We start from the raw sequence: 18,815 nt of genomic DNA, 5'->3' as shown, positions 1-18,815 counted from the left end.
CAGCGCCTTACGACGTACGGAGTGCCCAAGACACGGCCGTGCACGACGCACGGCGAGGAGGTGGAAAAGGGGGACCGCACTTTTATCTCCCTTGACCGCCTCTGGCGCACACGATGCTTCGCTCCCTATCTCGAATGGACAAAGGGCTCAAGATGGACCCGGAATGCTACTACGACGTATCTTACGTAGTGTCGTCCTGGTCTGAAAGGGGAAGTCGCCACCGTCCCAGCAATCAGGGCCGACAATGCAATCAGATACGTTAGCCCACGACCAGCATCGCATGACGGCCCCATCCTACGACAGATTCCCCAGAATAAAAAAAACAAATCCTGTGTCCTCCATACGTCGTAACTGCCAACAAAGCCACCTACGCCCCAGCTCTGACTCCACCACGCCCACCGAAACAGTCCAACCCAATTGGTCGCCCGCCTGCCTCGTGCCTTCCTCTTTCTCCCTCTCCCTCCTGCCCTTTCTTCAGCAATCGGCAGAATGGGAAAGAGGCACAGGCGCCCCCCTCCCGGGCCCCCTCTTTTGCATTACTTCTGTCTCGCTCTCGATCCGTGCTCCCCCTCTTTTCTGCAATCCATCCTCGCTCGATCTTGTCTCTTCCCACCGCTTCCAACAGCCTCCCCCCCCCTTCTTCCACCTTAATTGCAATACGCGAGTCACCCCGGCCAACCGCCACCGATCCCCGCCAAGACACACGGGTAAAGCCTAGCCCAGGGGGGCATGTTATGCTCGATCCAGCAGTAAAAGTGAATGGCTCTGCTCTCTACCGCCACTTGTCTTAAGCATCCCTTTCGGTGCCTTTCTTCGCCCTCTTTGCCAGGCCTGGAATCAGTTGTCACATCTGCTGCCTGCCAGCCAGACTTCCACCGCAAAACATAAGAGAATTCCTGCCTTGTTCAAGCGTTGGCTCACGTCGCTTCCGAGTTCCGGCCAGAACCCACCCGCCTGTCCCGGGTAGCATAGCATCACGTCTCATAGTCAGCTCCATCAGCGTCACCTGCCCGAAATGACAAGCTGGCAACCAGCTCCTGCTTTTACCTCGCTTTAGCCTCCGTCGAGACTATTGTACTGCTGCGTTTGCTGTTTTCTTGTCGGCCTCCGACCGCTCTCACTATTCTTACTCAATCCATGCCTGCATCAGATAAGCGACACGAATCCTGAGAGCTTCCCTCAAACGGACTGCACGTTAAACAAGATGGAACCTGTTCCAGAAACCGAGAGAATGGAAGAGTTCCGCTCTTCTCCCCTACCGTCAATGCGGCTGCAGAACTCATCCACATTCTCTTTGGCCTCTCCGGCCCCCCTCTCGCCACGCTCTGCAGCCGATTCGGAAGATTATCTGCGAAAGCCGTCCGCCCTACGGCAGTCAGCCGAGCCTTTGTCACCCGTCTCGCCATCCTGGGCAGCTTCGCCTGGCCTGCCATACCGGCCACGTACGACATCGCCACTGTCGGGACACATACGTTCGCGGTCGGCCGCCAGCGTAGGCAGCCTCTTTCCTCCAGCAATGGGCCGCACTCAATCTATGCCGGGCTTCAACGGGGCTGGCCACCTCCAATACGGCCTGGATCCGCGTATGTCCAGCCCTTCTCTCCACAGGCCAACATCTATAATCACTCGCACTCCTCGCAAGGCAGTGATTGAAGACGTCTTTCCGTCGTCACCAACGCGCATGTCTGTCATCCACGATCCCGACCGCCGGCTACTGGAGCGGAACAGCTCCCCTAACCTCACTTCGCCGGGGAGCGCGTCTCCTCTCGCTATCGCGGGCTCGCCCTTGATGCGCACTCGTCGGCCATCTTCACCATTTCGCCGCATTTCCAACCCGAGCGCCACACCCACGAGTCCGGGCGCTGCGGCTACAGCCAGCAGCGATGCCTACGGCAATGCCTCTGCGATCACAGGCCCTCCTTCACCGGCCGCATACTCGCCGTCCTACCGGCCATACGACTACCCGGTCTCAGGCTCGTCTTACGGCAGCCTAGGTGGATTCTCGTCGTCTTCTGTGCCGTCCACGCCTACATCGGCGCGGTCGCGGAGTCCGAGCATCTCTAGCCTCGAGACCATTCCGGATACACCGGACGCCGAGGAGGCAGCTCTCGAAGCGGAGCGAATCGCGCAGCTCAAAGCTGCTGCCGACGCGGCTGAAGGCGATGCAAAGGGCCGGAGCAGCCTCGACAGTCCTAGCCGGGGCCGGACTTTGGCCTTTGGATCACGAGACAAGCGCAAGCGGTGGAGTGTCTGTGGTGCTGAGCGGCGAGGTGATCTCGATTTAGAGACCATATGGGAAGACTGACCAACCCAGCCGAGACTCCCTCTTGTGTTCCGGCGTTCTTGCGTTCTTGCGTTCCTGCGTTGCTGCTTTTCTGCATTCCTGCATTCCTGCATCGCTTCTGAAAAGGGACCACCCCTGGCGGCTGTTCTGATGTTTTTGCTTTATCACGCATCTCATCTTCGCCGCGTGGCGGTCGAAGGAACCTCGGCGTTTCAGTGGGACAGTTTTCTGATACCCTTCTCTGCATATAGTAGTATGTCTTCTCCAACAGCCTTCTTTTTACGTTCATTTTGAGTTTTTTCTTGGCTGCCACACTAAGCATTGCATCTTGCACGGGGGAGCACTGTTGCAGGCTCGCCTTGGAAAGTTGTCTTTCCGTCAGAGATGACGAACAACGCAAGGGTAGGCACAAGGAAATAGCGATATATTGCATTGTCTGAAACCTGATTCCGTAATCACTACTAACCCCCCAAAACACCGTGGTTCTTCCTTCAGACTCCTAGTCAGAATCCCATTCTTGTGTCCAAGTGTTTGATGCTATTTTCGGCTCTATTTCGGTCTGCGTACAAGTCCGTCACCCCTCTAGTCGAATGGGATGCGGCGCAGGACGTCGCCACCACGTTTGCGCATCTCGCCAGCAGCACCAAGGCTGCTGGGCACGCGGATGCCGCAGCAGTCGCCCCAACCACTGGGGTTGTGAATATGGCGGACGCCGCCCTTGTCAAAGACCTCGACGGAATCTTTGCCTTCGCCAATGACGTCCTCGTCCTCGTCCTCGATTTCGTCGTCCTCATAGGCGGCAATCTCGGCATGCTCCTCGCCCGGATGCTTTCCGGATGGCTCAGTCGTGCCGACGGCAGCCGGGACGAGCGAGCCGAACAAGAAGTGTTGCATGACAGGAAGCTTGCGCAGCACCTCGGCTAAAAACATGCGGCGCATGCCAGCCTCGACCTTTGCCCAGGAACGAGTGGCGGAGATGTCGTCCAGCATAGGACTGTGCCAGCGGAGGCTGTTGCTGCTGGCAGGGTCCTCGCCGGGCCGGCCGGTGGCCACCTTGATGCTGTTGACAAAGCGCACCTGACCGAGGTAGAGGTAGTCGTCGCCAAACTGCTCCAGGGTCAGGGGCTGGTGCACGGCGCGCGGGGTGATGTAGCGGTGGTCCTTGAGCTGTGCAGCGCCAAAGAGGAACGGCAGAAACTGGTAGTCGTCGAGGCCCCAGACGCCGTGCGAGCCGGCCGGCTCGAGGTAGTATGTGGTCTGGATGCGGCGCATAAGCGCGAGGTAGCGCACAAAGACGACCAGCACGAGGGCGGCACGATCGTCTTGGCTGCCGTTAAGGCTGTCTCGCGCGTTGGGCGCCTTGACCACGCCGAGCTGGTAGAGACAGAGCAGCCAGACGATGAAGTGCAGCTCGTGGCCCGAGCCGTAATCGATGCGTGCCCGGTTGCCAAACGACTGGCCCAGATATGCGGCCGCTTCAGCCACGGCGGCGTCGTCTGTCAGGCCCAGTCGCTCTCGATGCCAGGCCGGCGCCCGCTGCCGCACAAGATCGACGAACACGCGAAAGCGCTTGTTGCCGAAGCGGGAGCCACCCGTCTCGTCCGGCGGACAGGACTCCAGCAAATCTTCAGCCTCGTCGAGGATGGACAGTAGGGCGAAGATGACCGGCGAGAGCGGCCGCTGTGTCGGCTTTTGTGGAGAGTGACGAGGATGGGGAGAGGATACAGGGGCGAATGAGGTGGTAGTCGTCGTGGGTGCTTCTGTTTCCTCGACCGGGCCTTTCTTCGGAGCCAGCGACTCAGCGAAGACACCGGCCGGGGTACCCACGACGGCGTCTGCCAGCCCAAAGACCCATGCCTGCAGCAGGTTGAAGGACGGCGAAGCAAGAAAAAGGTCGTGGTCGTGCCGTGATAGAATGCGTCGGCGTGGGATGGCAAATGTGTGGTGATGTTGCTGCCCGTTCTTTTCGACCGTCTCGGCCTGAAGGGACGATGGTGGCGGCAACTGCGGCGTCCGGGGAACGGGCGTGGCGTTTTCTGGAGGCGGCTGGCGACGACGAGGCTCCAGCTTCGGGATGCGATCGCGCAGAGATGCAAGCGTAGGATATGGCTGTGCCGAAACAGCAGCAGAGGTAGTCTTGGCCGGGATGCCGGCTGTGGCAGCTGATGACGACATCGCTGTCGAGGGAATCGTCGGGACCATGGTGCTGGGGGCAGCCATCATCGTGACAGGTTCGGATAGATGCAATCGAGATGCGTCGCGTCACGGCGGTGCTGGGGGGCGAAACGAGCTGCGTCGAGCTTGTCGTTCGATGGCCGGCCTGATTTGTGTTTGAGGATGGGAGAAATGGCGTGGCGTTTGTATCTTAGCGCATTAGCGGCGAGCTATCCTGCCTTTGTGCGGGGTAGTTTTGTGTCTAGGCGGGCCCTCTAGAAAGCTTGGATAGAAGAGTCTTAAAAATCTTCAATTTCTGCCTTTTTGCCATCCTTCAGCAGCGACAAAGATTGGCTACAGGACACGATGACCGCTCCAGAATTGCAAGCCCGCCTCGCCACTCTACCACGTGCAGACGGCTCGGCCACGTACAGCCATGGCGGATACACCGTCACCGCCTCGGCCAACGGTCCCATCGAGGCCCAGAGACGAGACGAGGATCCCGATGCTGCCAATATCGACGTGGTCGTACGACCGGCTGCTGGCGTTGGAGGTCAGCATGTTTCGAGTCTCTTCCGGTCGGAGTGGTCTCTCATTTCTCTACTGCTCGCCCCCCTCCCCCCTCTCCTTTCCCTACCGTCTGTTCAAGCATACGATTTTTATATGAAGGGGCCTAGTCGATCTACAAATGACCCACGTGCTTACTCTCGTTGCTATACACATATATAGGTCCCAGCGAGCGCAACCACGAACTGATTCTGCAGAAGACGCTGCAGGACATTGTTCTTGTGCAGGAGTTTCCTCGGTGTACCATCCAGGTTGTCCTGCAGATTCAGTCGGCGCCCGAAAACGACTATGCCAACACAAAGCTCAACCAACCCGGCCTGGTACGTTGCTGCCGTCCCAAATGTGCCTTCCTTTCTCCCGCCCAGCTCGCTCATTGTGCTTTCTTGAACCTGCCGGTTCTGCCGGTTCTGCTGCAGGCAGCCGTCCTGGCCCTGCTATCTGCCAGCATTCCCATGCGCACCATAGCCACAGCAGCTGCCGTGGCCATTATGCCTGGGTCAATCATCAGCAGTCCGTCGCCACGGGACGCAGCAGCGGCACAGTCTCTGCACGTGTTTGCCTTTTCCGGTCAGGATGACAAGCTTCTTCTGGCCGAGAGCGAAGGCGCATTCACCATGGAGGAGTGGGACAACGCGCGGACAACTGCCGGGAAGATCTGCTGCGGACTGCGTGCCGGTATATCTGGTTCAAGCGACAAGGCACTGGACGAGGAACACGGCACAGAAGCGACCGTGAGCATGCACGACTTTGTTCGGTCGACCGTGGTGCACAGAGCCGAAGATGTTCTCCAGTGGAAGCTGGATCGGAAGTGAATCAGGCGGAGGACGAGAGCAACACGTAGCCTCCGGGCAAGACAAGATCCAGAGGCCGCGGTGCCGACTGCCTCTCACAGGGACCGCGTCGATTCGGTTTGGACCGCCTCGCTTACAGCAAAAGGGCATAGACCCGTCTCTTGGCGCCCGTCGCGCCGCGCATTGCATCCTTCTTCCCGCGGAAACAGTGCCGAGACAGAAAAGAGGGGAGGCAAGGCATCCTATCTCGCGTCTTCGCCTTTTCGTCGATGCGGTTGCAGATACCCGACGCAAACCCATTGAGTCTCTTCCAACGGGGCCATCCAGTAAGCCAGCCTTCTCTCATTCGCACGAGAACTAGAGAGCTTTGCCATCAACTGTCTTGTTTCTTTGCCCCTTATTCTTAGAGCCCCCTTCTCCTGCTCAAACATCGCTCGGTGGGTCTTACTGGTACGGTTACGTTTGGGATATTTTTGGTGGATAGGAGGGATGTTAGTGAAAAAAGATTGTTTCATCTTGGCTGCCCCAGCGCCATGAGACGGCAGGGCTCCGCTACCGATGGCCGCATGCTGTAGTTCTACATGTAGCTATAGGAGGAAGTAAGATTGCCTTGTCTGCAAGATGCGCATTCTGTCACAGATACGAGTCTTGACAACAGCAAGAGCACAGCCAGACACAGCCAACTGTCGTCCACCGTTAGGCGCAGGGCTTGGAAAGCGGCCGGGTTCCTCGCGGGCAGAGCCTGACAGTGTGATGGACCGACGCTAGAGGAAGTGCAGTATGATCAGTGTGATCAGTGTGATCAAACGGATCAAACGGCTCGGGGAGAAGCTGGTCAGCCTGCATGACAGGCGGCGGTGAAGCTATCTACGAATGGATGTCTGCTATTATTCCGTGTGGGGTTGCTTGCAGGGAAGGAGCACCTCCAAAACAGCCCTTGGGAGGAAGGAAGCAACATTCCCGGTCCGAGCGGCAAGTGCAACCTTACGGAGTACTTTTCTTCCAAAAAGACAAAACACATCCCGATCTAGAATCATCCCTGTAGGCCACGACCCCTTCGCCAGGATCCGCCCCAAGAGACAATACGTCGGCACGAGCAAGAGCGTAACCGCATCCCTTTGACCTGAAGCGACCAGACATCGGGCTGCTAGCCACTTCGGTGAGGCAGGCAGAGCCCCATCTTTATTTACCCTTGCCGGCAAGAGAGATTACAACCTTGTCATTGGCAGCATCTCGGCCATCTGAGGTCAGTTGCGAGTAAGATTCTCAGTGCACCCCTGCCCCTGTGCCACAGCAACGGCAGCACGGCTTCGATGGCGATCCAAGGGCAGACAGACACGGAGGGAGCTCTTCGTGGCCGTATTAAAGCAGCTGGCGGCTCGTCCAAACACTCGTCTCGGTACTCTGCTTCTCCAGTCTTCTACTCAGTCGGCCCATATCATTCTTCCACCACTCTACGAGCTCTGGAGCTCTGGCAGTCGACTTGGGCGTCTTTTGTTTTACCTTGAACCATTCACTTCTGTACACCTCTTTCTCACGCTTATTTGTCGCATTTTGCATCTCTGCGTTTGAACCAGCCTTCCTGCCCTTTCTCTTGATTTTGATACCCTCCTTCACAAGGACCTGCAGGTGCCCATCACAGTCACCAGACCTTTTCCCAGCGCTTCTGCTCCATCTACGCCAATCAGTGCTGGACACTTCACAACTTCTGGTGAGTGCGACGCCCGTTCACAAAGATCTGGCTTCTTGTCACGCCAACTCCGAGAAAAAGAAACCATTGCTGACAATAAGCATCAAGCTACACGCCCCAACGCATATAATAGTGCCGTGTTTCCCCAAGTGCTGCACATCATCCGAGTACTGCAGCAGTGTCCTCGCCCCATTTCTCGCGCTCGGTAGATTTCGCCAGTCACCCTTTACTAAGCAGAGCCACACTAGTCGGTGTCCGGGGCTGACGTACAACCGATTACAAAGTGTCCACCGGAGTCTACGGCTCCTCTTCGGCGCTAGTGCACCTAAGTCCGCCCCCAACGCAGAGCAGCGAAATATCGATAAAAACTCAGCAGGAAGCGAGATGGCCGGACTATCATCGCCCTCCACAGCGGTCCACCCTGCCTTGGCGGTCGTTGGAGAACTACCGTGTCTCCCAGACCCAGTGCCACTACTCGCACCGGTGGACAGCAATTGTCTCACAGACCGGCCCAGGACGTCCTATAATACGGTTTCTTCATCCTCTTCCTCAGACTCGCTTTCCGCATCGCGTCGACAACAGCAGGGTCACGAGCATTTGTCCACAGCAGAACAGACAAAGAAACCAGCCCCGCCGCGGGATGCCGACCGTCTAGGCCAGCCACGGGCCCTTCCCAGACCTCAATCGGCTCGTGCTCAACTCGGCACCTTGGACACGATTCCCCGCCAGACCATCATGAAAGCCCTGGCATCCGTGGCTCGCAGCCACAAGCCCGAGGCGCTCTCGCTCAGCGGTGTGCTCAGTGCGAGCGTGCAAGCGTCCTCCTCCCCACCGGACGCTCCGAAAACGGACCCCACAGACACAGAAGCAGCGCTATGGGGTGACGATGCCGCTCCGACTGCCGTGCCCCCATCCCATATCCTCTCGCCGCCGCCACAGCAGCAGCAGCAGCAGCAGCAGTCGGCCACTTCTTCGTCGCAGCTGCTGTGCGATGCCCTCAACGACCTGGCACTGCGCAACGGTAGCAACACGCTCGGCTCGCCGGCCACGCCGGCAGCCGCGGCACTCTCGGCCCTGCAGTCGCCCTGCTACTACCACCAGCGGTTTGACGACGCCGTCGACATTGACAAGGTGCTCGAGGAGATCAAGAACGACGAATATATGTCGCACTCGCGCCTGGTGCAAACAGCCACGGGCGTCCGTGAGGTGTCTAAGCAGCTGCAACGCCGGCCAATTCGCCGAGCCGTGCGCAATGTCATGATTGTCACGAAAGCCCGCGATAACGAGCTGGTGCTGCTGACGCGCGAGCTCGCCCAGTGGTTGATGGCCACGCCGCGCTACGGCTCTGAAGTCGGCGTCAATGTCTACGTAGATGCCAAGCTGCGCAATTCTAAGCGCTTCGGCGCTGCCGGCCTCATGGCAGCAGACCTGCGCGGCCGCTTCGCCACCATGCTGCGGTACTGGACGCCGGACTTGTGCTGGACCCAGCCCGAGAATTTCGACCTGGTCATCACGCTGGGCGGCGACGGCACCGTGCTCTTCACCTCGTGGCTCTTCCAGCGTATCGTCCCGCCGGTGCTCTCCTTCAGCCTCGGCAGTCTCGGCTTCCTGACCACGTTTGAGTACGAGCGCTTTCGCGAACACCTGGACCGCATCATGGGCAGCGAGGGCATGCGCGTGAACCTGCGCATGCGCTTCACCTGCACCGTCTACCGGAACGGCAAGACAAATGGCGACGGCAGCTCGCCTGACCAGCTGCTCGAGGAGGGCGAGCAGTTTGAGGTGCTCAACGAGCTCGTCATCGACCGCGGCCCGTCGCCCTATGTGTCCAACCTGGAGCTATACGGCGACGACGAGCTTCTGACCGTCGTCCAGGCCGACGGCTGCATCTTCTCCACGCCGACCGGTAAGAACAGGCCGTCTCGTTCCCAAACTGGTTTCCTATGCTGACGTCTCCCAGGCTCTACCGCATACTCTCTCTCGGCCGGTGGCTCTCTCGTGCATCCCGACATTCCGGCCATCCTACTGACGCCCATCTGCCCCCACACCCTGTCGTTCCGGCCCATGGTTCTGTCGGACACAATGCTGCTTCGCGTGTCCATTCCACGCAACAGCCGTGCGACGGCATATTGCGCCTTTGACGGCAAGGGCCGCGTGGAGCTGCGGCAAGGTGATTGCGTCACTATCACGGCGTCGCAGTACCCCTTTCCGACTGTCACACGCACCGATACCGAGTGGTTTGACTCCGTCTCGCGGACGCTGCGCTGGAACACCCGGGCAGCAACCCAGAAGGGCTTTGATGCCGGGAGCGGAAACGCTGTGGCCACAGCCGGTGCAGCCGAGAAGGAAGAGCCTGATTGGGACATCGATACGGATTCGGGCTACTACGCCAGCGAAGAGGGCAGCACAAGTGCAAGTCCACTGCGGCGGCAGATGAGCCTGTTGGGGATGTGAGGCTCCTGCCTTTTTTTACCATAGATTTCTTGCCCGTATTCCCATTCAGCGAGCTTTATGACCACTTTTAAATTTATGTCACATGACCTTCTGCTTCAGCCATACTGTGGCTTCTACTCCGTGCACCACTAGTCTGTACGCGCAGTCGTCTGCACGAATACCAGTGTAAGACCCGTACGGTAATCCTTGTGGGATATTCGTCCGGACCAGTTGCACGTATCGTAATAAGCTCTAAGGCCTTCAGAAGATCTAGTGATGATATTTCGTTGGGTGGTTGACTGAAGCTCCAGCCTGTGCGCAATGTGCGCTCAGATCAGGGCTTCGTCTTATCTAGTGCTTTCGGCGGCCGAGGTCAGGTCAGGTGACCTCGGGAAATCCACAATACTCTTGTCTATCTTGTATCTTGTCAGCTTTCCCTTATATAGAAGAAAGAAGCATCTGCGGATGTCAGTCATTTACGAATATAGGCCAGACTGATTCGCGTGGATTGCGCTCCCCGCATGCTTTTACCTCGCTGTCATAACACGTGTCATACCGCTTGTGGTACCGACTGCGGAGTACCTCCTTGAGATTTTCTAGAAGGACGCAGGTCTAATAGTAATACAAGAGTATAGAGCACCCCACAACGTAAGCCAACACCACCCAAGACCATCTAACTAGACCGCCTGATTCAGCGCCAATTCGACCATTGCGTCTCATATCAAGACACGGAACATACCAAATACACGAAGCGAAAGGCAGCAGAAAGTACTCGAGAATCTCAAAAACTGTATCATTCATATACCAACCATAGACCATCGCCACGTCTCACGTCCCGCCAGGGACCCCTGGTTCTCCCATTCTGGGCTTTTACCCAACCTCTGGTTTTGGCATCCTCTTCTCCTCTGGGCTTCATCTTCGCAGTGACACTCAGGTCGAGGATGGAGCACCTGACTTCTTTCACCGATGTAAGGCGATGCTGCGTTTCTCTGCTCCTCATCCCGCCGTTCCAGTCCGCGACGATCCCCTCAAATTTGAGTGGGATACTGTCTGCAAAACGAAACAGATGTGTCTTGCATGGCAGCTTCCTGCCACAAACGAAGACTTGGCTTCATTGTGTTTGTACCAATGTGCTGGACTACAAATGTAAAGAATGGTCGGTTATGCAACGAACTTGCCTGGCGTAGTTTCACCGCCAGATGCCTTGGGACAGCGACAGCAGGCCAGCAACACAGTCCAGGTCACCCTTCTTGCTTGGGCTGGCCTCACCACTGCGCATGAATTTCTCCACGTCGTCTGTACCCGGGATGGTGGCTGCCCGCGACAAGGGCGCCCGTTTTGTTGGGGCATCACCACCTTCAGAAGACGAATCCTCAAAGATGTCTAGCCCACCGGATAGCCCGCTACCGGACTTGCCACCATTTTGGCGCTTGGCGAGCAAGTTCGAGCTGTTCCGAAAGTCTCTGTTTTTGTTGATGTTGCAGTAATTTAGCACACGACCAGCGATAGCTCGCTGTTGCTGTGCCGTCCGCGCCGATGGAAGAGGCCGTCTCCCGCTGTTGCCTGTGCCACTAGGCCGCTGCGAGTGCACCGACACAGGACGTCCATCTTCATCCGGACTCCAGTTTTCCTTGTCAGAATCGTTTCCGGAAAGCAGTGTGGACAGCTTCAGCTTCTTCTTCTTCTCGTCGTCGACCCAAACCTCGTCGTTTTCCTCGCCCACTTTCGCACCATGCGACGGCGGAACGCTCTGCAAGCGGGCAACACTGCTGGATGATCGGACCAGTTTGGGACGCTTGCCACCGAGTCTCGGCGCTGTCGGCCGTCCAGTCGTGTTTCGCTTACTGGAGTTGGGCTGGAGCACCGAGGATGAGACCGAAGCCGCACCAGCGTTCGCAGACGTCGAACGCAGCAGGCTTATGGCAGCGATAGCCGAACCACTGATCTCATGCTGTGCCTGGGCACTCAGCTCGTCGTCGATACGGATCTCAGCATTGCAAACCGAGACCCACGCGTGCACATCGCGTGAACGACCGCGCATCAGTCTAGGCGGGTGCACTGGTTGCGAGGGTGGTGCAGGGATAGAGCCGCTCTCTAGCGAGCCGGTCAGGCTGGAGATGGGAGGCAGAGTGAGACCGCTGCCCAGACTGATAGCGGATTGGCTTCGGCTGAGCCCGGCTCGCTGAATGGCTGGAAGAGACGGTAGATGGCCGTCACTGCCAGTGCTGCTCCTGCTGCCACTCCTTCTACCAAAAGGAATTGCAGCGGTGAGCTGAGGTGGCGGTAGTCGCCGCGGTGGCGAGGGAGACAGGCCCGCAATCACTTCGGCCTTGCCGTCAAGGGAGAGAGAGATACGGAACGGTCGTTGGGATGGTCGTCGCAGCTGATGCTGTTGGTGCGGCGGTGGGAGCACAGCAGGTGCGGATGACAGAGGTGCAAAGGGATCCGTCTTGACCAAATCGTCTTGGCAGCCGTCACGGCCGATACTGCCGAAGCCGTTGACATGGAAGGTAGAAGACGGGGTAGAGAACGAACTGTGTGCGTTCCAACGGTTGGCCAGATATCCGACTGAGCTTGTGGAGCTTGAAAACGACAGAGACGGCGTCTGTGCACCGTTTCTTGCGCTCTGGAACGGATGATCGCGTTCCTGTCGTTGCAGTAGCTGCTGCTCTTCGGCCTGCTTCCGGGCCAGTGCCTCTGGTTCCCACGGTCCAAGTTCAGGAGAGGAAAGCGGCGTCGTCGAGGGTTCATTGCGAGCTAGGTGTGGTGGGGATGAGGAGAGAGCACCATTAGGGTAGGATATGGAGCTGCGAATAAGCGATGGCGGGGAGTCAGACGAGAAGGCATGCAAGCCACCTAGGCGCAAGACGGCTATCTCCTGGGGAAAGAGGGGGCGTGATTTCCGGCGATCGTTTTGTCTGCGATTTTGGAACCATATCTGCAAGCCCAAGTCAGCAAGAGCACAGCAGCCGCCTTGGCAGACTTTGCGCCTGGCGACATACCTGAACCTCCTTCTCGTTGAGAGAAACTTGGCTGACAATGTCAAGACGGGCCGTCTTATCTGGCTTGGGGATTGGCAAGGTAGGCACCTTCGAGAATGGCTTTTGTCCTTGGCCCTACAACGCGCCAAAGTCGCGGTAATTAGCATTGTTTACCCCCAAGAACACGCGGCTTAGGGGTCGACGTGTCGAAGACTTACGCAGTTCTCTTCCGCTTTCCCTTCGGATGCCGCAAAAGGCTGTCGTCGGCCGCGTCCGAGGAAGGAGCAGTAGCATCGTCTGTCAGCCCACTGATGCCGCTGTCGTTGCTGCCGCCACTGCTGCTGCTGCTGCTGTGGCCGCTGTTTGGAGACGAGATCAATGGGTCGCTGGAGACAGTGGCGATAACTCGTGGCTGCTGTGGCAGGCCCAGCGCCACAGAAGGCGAAGAGGATCCGGGTGACGCGGGTTCCGGGGCAAAAGAAGAAACGGGGGTGAGGGGGGGGGGAGGCCCGGCAAAAGAAGGAAGCCGAAGGAAAGGTAAAGCAAAGCAAAATGAACGGCAGCTTCAGCGCGTGTGGCTCGTGAACGGAAGCATTGAGCGGCGGAGAGACGGAGGGGAGGAGAGGACGGGAAAGAAGGAGCAAAGAAGACAAGTCCCAGACAAGACACGAGAATTATAAGAAGCCCACAAAATACAGTACATTTACGGCGTATACAATATACAAGAGACACGAGACCGCGAAGCGTGTTGTAGCGGTGCAGTGTAGCGCCGCATCGCTAGCGCTCCATTTCCGGTGCATGCTTACAAAACCCCCATCCCCTGGAGCCCTGGGGCCCTTCCCTGGCTAGATTATGGATTTATCAGAGCTGTGCCCGCTATCTCTGCAGATTCCAGCAGTATTTTCTTCGAGAAAAGAGGAGTTCCGCAGCACGTCCTGCAGGTCGTGCTTGCCGCCAGTGGGACGATAGTGGACCAAGAACCTGTCCTTCTTCGTGGCGAAGCTTGCGCCCCACTGTCGCTCGTGCCTTTCCCATGCATTCGCGTTCACCAATCAGAAGACGCGCACCACGTTTCGACTGTCCTGGTCGGGCAATTACCCAAACAGTCCTGCCATGCAGGTTGACCAGGCGACTCGTATTACACAGCATCAAAACCCTCCCAGCCGTTTTTTTTAAATCCAAAAGCGCGTTTGATTTCACCCCCCAGTCTCGTCTTAATGGGACGCAACTTTTCCCCTCAACCCGTTACCCTCAATACGTCTTTTGCAGTCCCATTTATTACTGGAAGCGCGCAAGTTTATGAGTGTCTTTTGTCGAGCATGGCGGTGAGATGAAGCCAGTATCCATTTCCGTGCAGCGAGACATGTAAGCCTGCTCGTACTTTTCACGGCGCGTCTCCATCCCTTTGACGAGCCCCCCTTCTCACTCTAACTCTGCCCTTTGATCTTTTCTGTCTCCATCCTTTTATATGCATACTCCGGCGACTCGTGGACCCTCTCTTTATGCCCACAATGAAGATCCACCCCTTAAAAGCCAGAAGACGCGCGGTATGCAAAAACCAATGGATATGGGGCCCATTGCTCGTATCTTATTGCGAATTTTACAATGCGTTTTGGGTTTTGAGGATACGAACCGAGAAGAGCGGGACCGCGTAAACGACATTTCCCGCCCCGAGCCGTCATACGTCGTGAGGAGAAGTCTATCAAGAGGGCCGCTTAGACAGCATCAAGCTTTAGAAAATCAAACATAATTGCTAGTAACTATAGTTGACAAAATTAATCTGAGACAGCCTCAAGAGGCTGCGATGGAGGACTTATAGTAAGATACGGTGTGACCCCTTAAATGTGTTACCGTATGGTATTCGTATGGCTGGACACCGCAATAACAGCCTTGCCGTTATACCTAGAGGCCACGAAAAATAGATCGCGCGTACTTTGTAAAAAGCAGTATGTTCGACCAGGGATTTCGATGTCAGCGGGGTTGTCCTAATAAGAGGCGGCACATACCGTCTCTAGACTGTATAAATCCTACCAATCACTGTGCCACCCATATTGCATTCCCAAGATAAGATACAACTCCGGAAATTTCATGAACGGGATGGACGTTTGTGGACCGCACAAGCCTGTACATTGCAATGGCTTCATCTGCAGTCCACAACACCCCGTTACTCGATCGTCATTCGAATTTGAGGATGGTCTGCGAGTACAACGCTATTTCGGTTGAGATTCCTTTTTAAGGCATCTTTGAACTAGACCGTGGCAAACCCCGGTTCTTGTTGTTTTTTACCTGCTTATGAGAGCTGAATAAAATGCCATTGCTCCAACACGGTAAACAACATGTATCTTACTATGGAGCGGAGTGCGTAATTATCTTGGGATACTACTATATAGTAAGATACGATGCATATGGCCATAGGTGGTAATCGGACAAACTAAATTGCTTCCAGGCGTAGAAAAGGGCATGTTACGGGGGGTTAATCATCGATCCTCGCCTTCATTAGTGACCTGGAACGTACGAAGTACACTGCCAGTTACGCCAGCTGTTTAGACTAACCGGCCTGGTGTATTCTGCACCTACTCCGTAGGTCAATCCTATAGCTAGACTCTACATGGTATAGCATCTGATATGCGAAGAGGCCTGACTGGGACAGCGGATGACCTCTGCCATCAGGCCTCTAATGCGAGAGCTGGTTCAACACCGTGGTATGCACTGGGTAGCCAGTATCAACGTGTCCTTGTGCTTTGAAGACATGGTATGTTAAAGCACTGGGTCTGCCATACGGAATATTTACTGACTACGATGACTAGAAGCGGGGTCTCGTACAGAATAAACCTGTGATACATACATACCAGGTACGTACTCCGTATTATGATAAGAAGTTCGTGCTAGTGTAGCTTAACAGCCAACCAAGTAAGGGCACACATTTGTGCCATCCTTATGCGTGGATATTGATGCGTAGTATCACAATTCAGTATCGTCATCACCGCATAAGCACGAACCGTTATTTTTCCCAAAATTTGATGTTCTAGATAAAGACAAACAATAACAAAGACATATGTTAGACCTAACCGGCTACGGGTGGGTCTGCCGTTGCTTATTGCGCAACCTTTTCCCCTTTGCCAATCCCGGCCATGGGAAAAGTCTGCCCCCCCCTCATGTGAGGTAATAAAGCTTCACCGCCTTCGTCAAAGTAGTACAGTAAAAACGGCCTCGACGTTCGTCCTCGACGCCTCGACTGATGCTTCACTTAGTTTTCTCTTGGCGTGTGGGTTTTAACTACTGTATGGATTTCATATTATGACGATGAAAATGCAAAAAACCGAGCTGGAGCTATGTAAACAGCCCTCTTCCTCGTGCTGTTTCTTCCCTATTCTTCTCTCTTCCCACCCCTCTTTCTGCATCCACTAGAGTATCCTTTGTTTTTTTCGTCTATCTATCCATCGTCCACCACGGCAAACGTCAAAGCGAAATAGTCAGTCCTGTCCAGCGTCCCCATCGTTTGGTCTTTCTTCAAGTGTTTCCAAATATGCGATAGCGATGGGATGCCTATTGTAGAGCTCCTTGCCTAGCAAGTAAACGAATTGTCTCAACTCTTCACAAATCATCATCGTCCTCCTCCGGCAGCGGCATTCCGGCAGCATCGACCATCTCCTGGTGGTACTGAGCCAGTAGCGCCTCGTCAACCTGGGCTGTGGGGGGGGCAAGAGCCGGGGCAGCGACAAAGTCCTTTTTTTGTCAGCTTATCTACGCATCTGGAAAATAACCAGGCTAGATCAAAACATACCAGAGATGGGTTGCCGACGAGCTTGCGGGCCAGCCACAGGAACGGCTTCTCAAATTTGTAGTTGGACTTGGCCGATATATCGTAGTATTGCAGGTTCTTCTTGCGGTGGAATGTGATGGTCTTGGCCTTGACCTTGCGCTCCTTGACATCGACCTTGTTGCCGCAAAGAACAATCGGAATGTTTTCGCAAACGCGGACGAGGTCACCTAGAAAAGTAACAGGAATGTAAGCAAACAAGCAAGAAATGAGGTATAGTAAATCGCACGGTAAGGTGTAGCAATGAAAGTGTGACATACGGTGCCAGTTGGGCACGTTCTTGTACGTGATACGGGACGTCACGTCAAACATGATCGATGCCGCACTGCCCGTTGATGTAGTAGCCATCGCGGAGACCGCCGAACTTCTCCTGGCCAGCCGTGTCCCAAACATCAAACTGGATGTTGCCGAAGTTCTTGATTGCAGAGCATTGTTAGCATGTATTACTCATCTCGAAACAATGCGCTGCTGGCTTTATGTTTCATCAGCGAAAGTGAGCATCTGGCTTACTGTGGTAAAGGCCAGAGGGTGGACCTCGACACCAAGAGTGGCCATGTACTTCTTCTCAAATTCACCAGTCAAATGACGCTTGACGAAAGTGGTCTATGTTGACGTAGCAAAACAGGCTTTGTTAGCGCATGTCGACCAGATTCATCACAGCAGAAAGTTATCCCAGCATGGATCGAGATGTTGAAAGCCATGTGGCCTAATTGCTATGATGATATCAACCGCATCAGACATGTGTTTCATACCTTGCCAGTACCGCCATCGCCGACCAGCACCAACTTGAAGGTGGGCACATTGCTCCCTTGCGCAGCTTCAGCCATGGCTGTGGGTGAGTGTGATGTACGTGGGTGTGATGGAGATGCAGTTGCGGAACACGTCGACGATATGTCAAAGCTGCGAGTTCAATATCAGTAGTGCTAAAAGTCGACTGTCGGCAATTAAAACAAGGGGTCGCATGAAATAGAACAATGCTAGGTCAAAAAGGCGGGGGATGGACGCGATGGACGCATTAAGAGGGAGTTCAAAGACACGCTGGAAATGACGGGGTTTGTGCAGATTGGACTGCCTACCTTCGCGCTGGTTGTGGTGGTTTTGCGGCTTTACTCGGTTGTGATAGGAAAGATGAGGGCGGAGAGAGAAGAAAAGCGTGGGAGAAATCTTTTTCAATGATGTTTTTTTTTATTTGTTGTTTGAACAGGCACCAGTCCGCCTGGGTTGGTTGGGCGCTGGCGGGGAAGGCTAATCTACATCACGTGATGAAATACTATATGGAGGGGCAACCTGGACAGGATTCTGGGAAGCTACCGGAGCTCTGCCACCGAATAGATTCCAAGAAATTATCTTACTCGTACTTCTGTACATACCCCCGATCGGCAAAAGGTCCCAATACCTTCGTGGTGATGTTCGTCTTGCAGGAAACTGGCCCGAAAATCTCTTACTAGAGGCGCGCGCACAGCACAACCAAACGATTAGTTTTCGATCCGGCCCAGCAGCGATGCAAGATACATGACGCGATGCCTAATATTTGATGAAGTGCTTCGTTCTCCACTCATGATCAGTCCACACCAACTGTCAGACGATAAGATTCAGCGCCGGAATACTATAGTGGCAATACGTGGCAACCCAGTAACCCCCTCCCTCCCCAGTTTCGACGCGGTATCAAGTTAAGACGAAGCTCCTGCAGCCGATCTGACCCTGTGCTCCTCGAAATTTTCACGAGAATGGTTTGCTGTCCGACGATTAGTATGGGCGAAAGTTGAGTCATATTTATTGTTTTCACCCGCAAAGAGCGTCCTTACCCCTTCATTCCCCTGAACGCACTCGCCAACCTTTTTCAGGTTGTCGTGGTTCGTGTGATTGACATATCCAAACGAGCGAATCTGGTCACCTGCTTTTAGCCCAGCCAAAGTTGCTGGACTTCCGTCAACAACAGTATTGACTTTAGCAAACGGAGGTTCCAAGACATCTGGTAAAAAGTCTGGTAAAATCCGCCCCTCAATGTGTTCGCGCGATACTGCTGTATCCTCGTTTGTCTCATCCAAACTGGCGAAGTGCTCATGGAGGAACTTTTCGATAGTCCCCATAAGCT

At 55.4% G+C, this 18,815-nt stretch overlaps 6 protein-coding genes across 6 annotated transcripts; 3 read left to right on the top strand and 3 right to left on the bottom strand.

The window, feature by feature from the left end:
- Positions 1-1,264: 1,264 nt before the first annotated feature.
- Positions 1,265-2,305, top strand: CMQ_3226 (uncharacterized protein; the record flags this gene model as incomplete). Its single annotated transcript, XM_014317304.1, has 1 exon — positions 1,265-2,305. The coding sequence occupies one exon, from the start codon at positions 1,265-1,267 to the stop codon at positions 2,303-2,305; it is 1,041 nt and encodes a 346-aa protein (XP_014172779.1).
- Positions 2,306-2,866: 561 nt separating this feature from the next.
- Positions 2,867-4,507, bottom strand: CMQ_2959 (phosphotyrosyl phosphatase activator; the record flags this gene model as incomplete). The annotated part of the gene is made up of 1 exon (XM_014317037.1): positions 2,867-4,507. The coding sequence occupies one exon, from the start codon at positions 4,505-4,507 to the stop codon at positions 2,867-2,869; it is 1,641 nt and encodes a 546-aa protein (XP_014172512.1).
- A 297-nt stretch (positions 4,508-4,804) lies between these two features.
- CMQ_3039 (exosome complex subunit) lies at positions 4,805-5,817 on the top strand (the record flags this gene model as incomplete). Its single annotated transcript, XM_014317117.1, has 3 exons — positions 4,805-4,991; positions 5,168-5,325; positions 5,422-5,817. 3 exons carry the CDS (start codon positions 4,805-4,807, stop codon positions 5,815-5,817), a joined length of 741 nt encoding a protein of 246 aa, XP_014172592.1.
- Positions 5,818-7,870: 2,053 nt separating this feature from the next.
- Positions 7,871-9,940, top strand: CMQ_2536 (NAD+ kinase; the record flags this gene model as incomplete). The annotated part of the gene is made up of 2 exons (XM_014316614.1): positions 7,871-9,392; positions 9,447-9,940. The coding sequence occupies 2 exons, from the start codon at positions 7,871-7,873 to the stop codon at positions 9,938-9,940; spliced, it is 2,016 nt and encodes a 671-aa protein (XP_014172089.1).
- Positions 9,941-11,108: 1,168 nt separating this feature from the next.
- Positions 11,109-13,700, bottom strand: CMQ_3213 (homeobox transcription factor; the record flags this gene model as incomplete). Its single annotated transcript, XM_014317291.1, has 3 exons — positions 11,109-12,857; positions 12,922-13,035; positions 13,638-13,700. 3 exons carry the CDS (start codon positions 13,698-13,700, stop codon positions 11,109-11,111), a joined length of 1,926 nt encoding a protein of 641 aa, XP_014172766.1.
- A 2,794-nt stretch (positions 13,701-16,494) lies between these two features.
- Positions 16,495-17,547, bottom strand: CMQ_3106 (GTP-binding nuclear protein gsp1 ran; the record flags this gene model as incomplete). The annotated part of the gene is made up of 6 exons (XM_014317184.1): positions 16,495-16,626; positions 16,685-16,890; positions 16,981-17,045; positions 17,119-17,135; positions 17,231-17,323; positions 17,473-17,547. 6 exons carry the CDS (start codon positions 17,545-17,547, stop codon positions 16,495-16,497), a joined length of 588 nt encoding a protein of 195 aa, XP_014172659.1.
- Positions 17,548-18,815: the final 1,268 nt, after the last annotated feature.

Source organism: Grosmannia clavigera, assembly GCF_000143105.1.
Source record: "Grosmannia clavigera kw1407 unplaced genomic scaffold GCSC_144, whole genome shotgun sequence".
NCBI lineage: Eukaryota > Fungi > Ascomycota > Sordariomycetes > Ophiostomatales > Ophiostomataceae > Leptographium > Leptographium clavigerum.
This window is presented reverse-complemented; position numbering and strand designations above follow the sequence as displayed.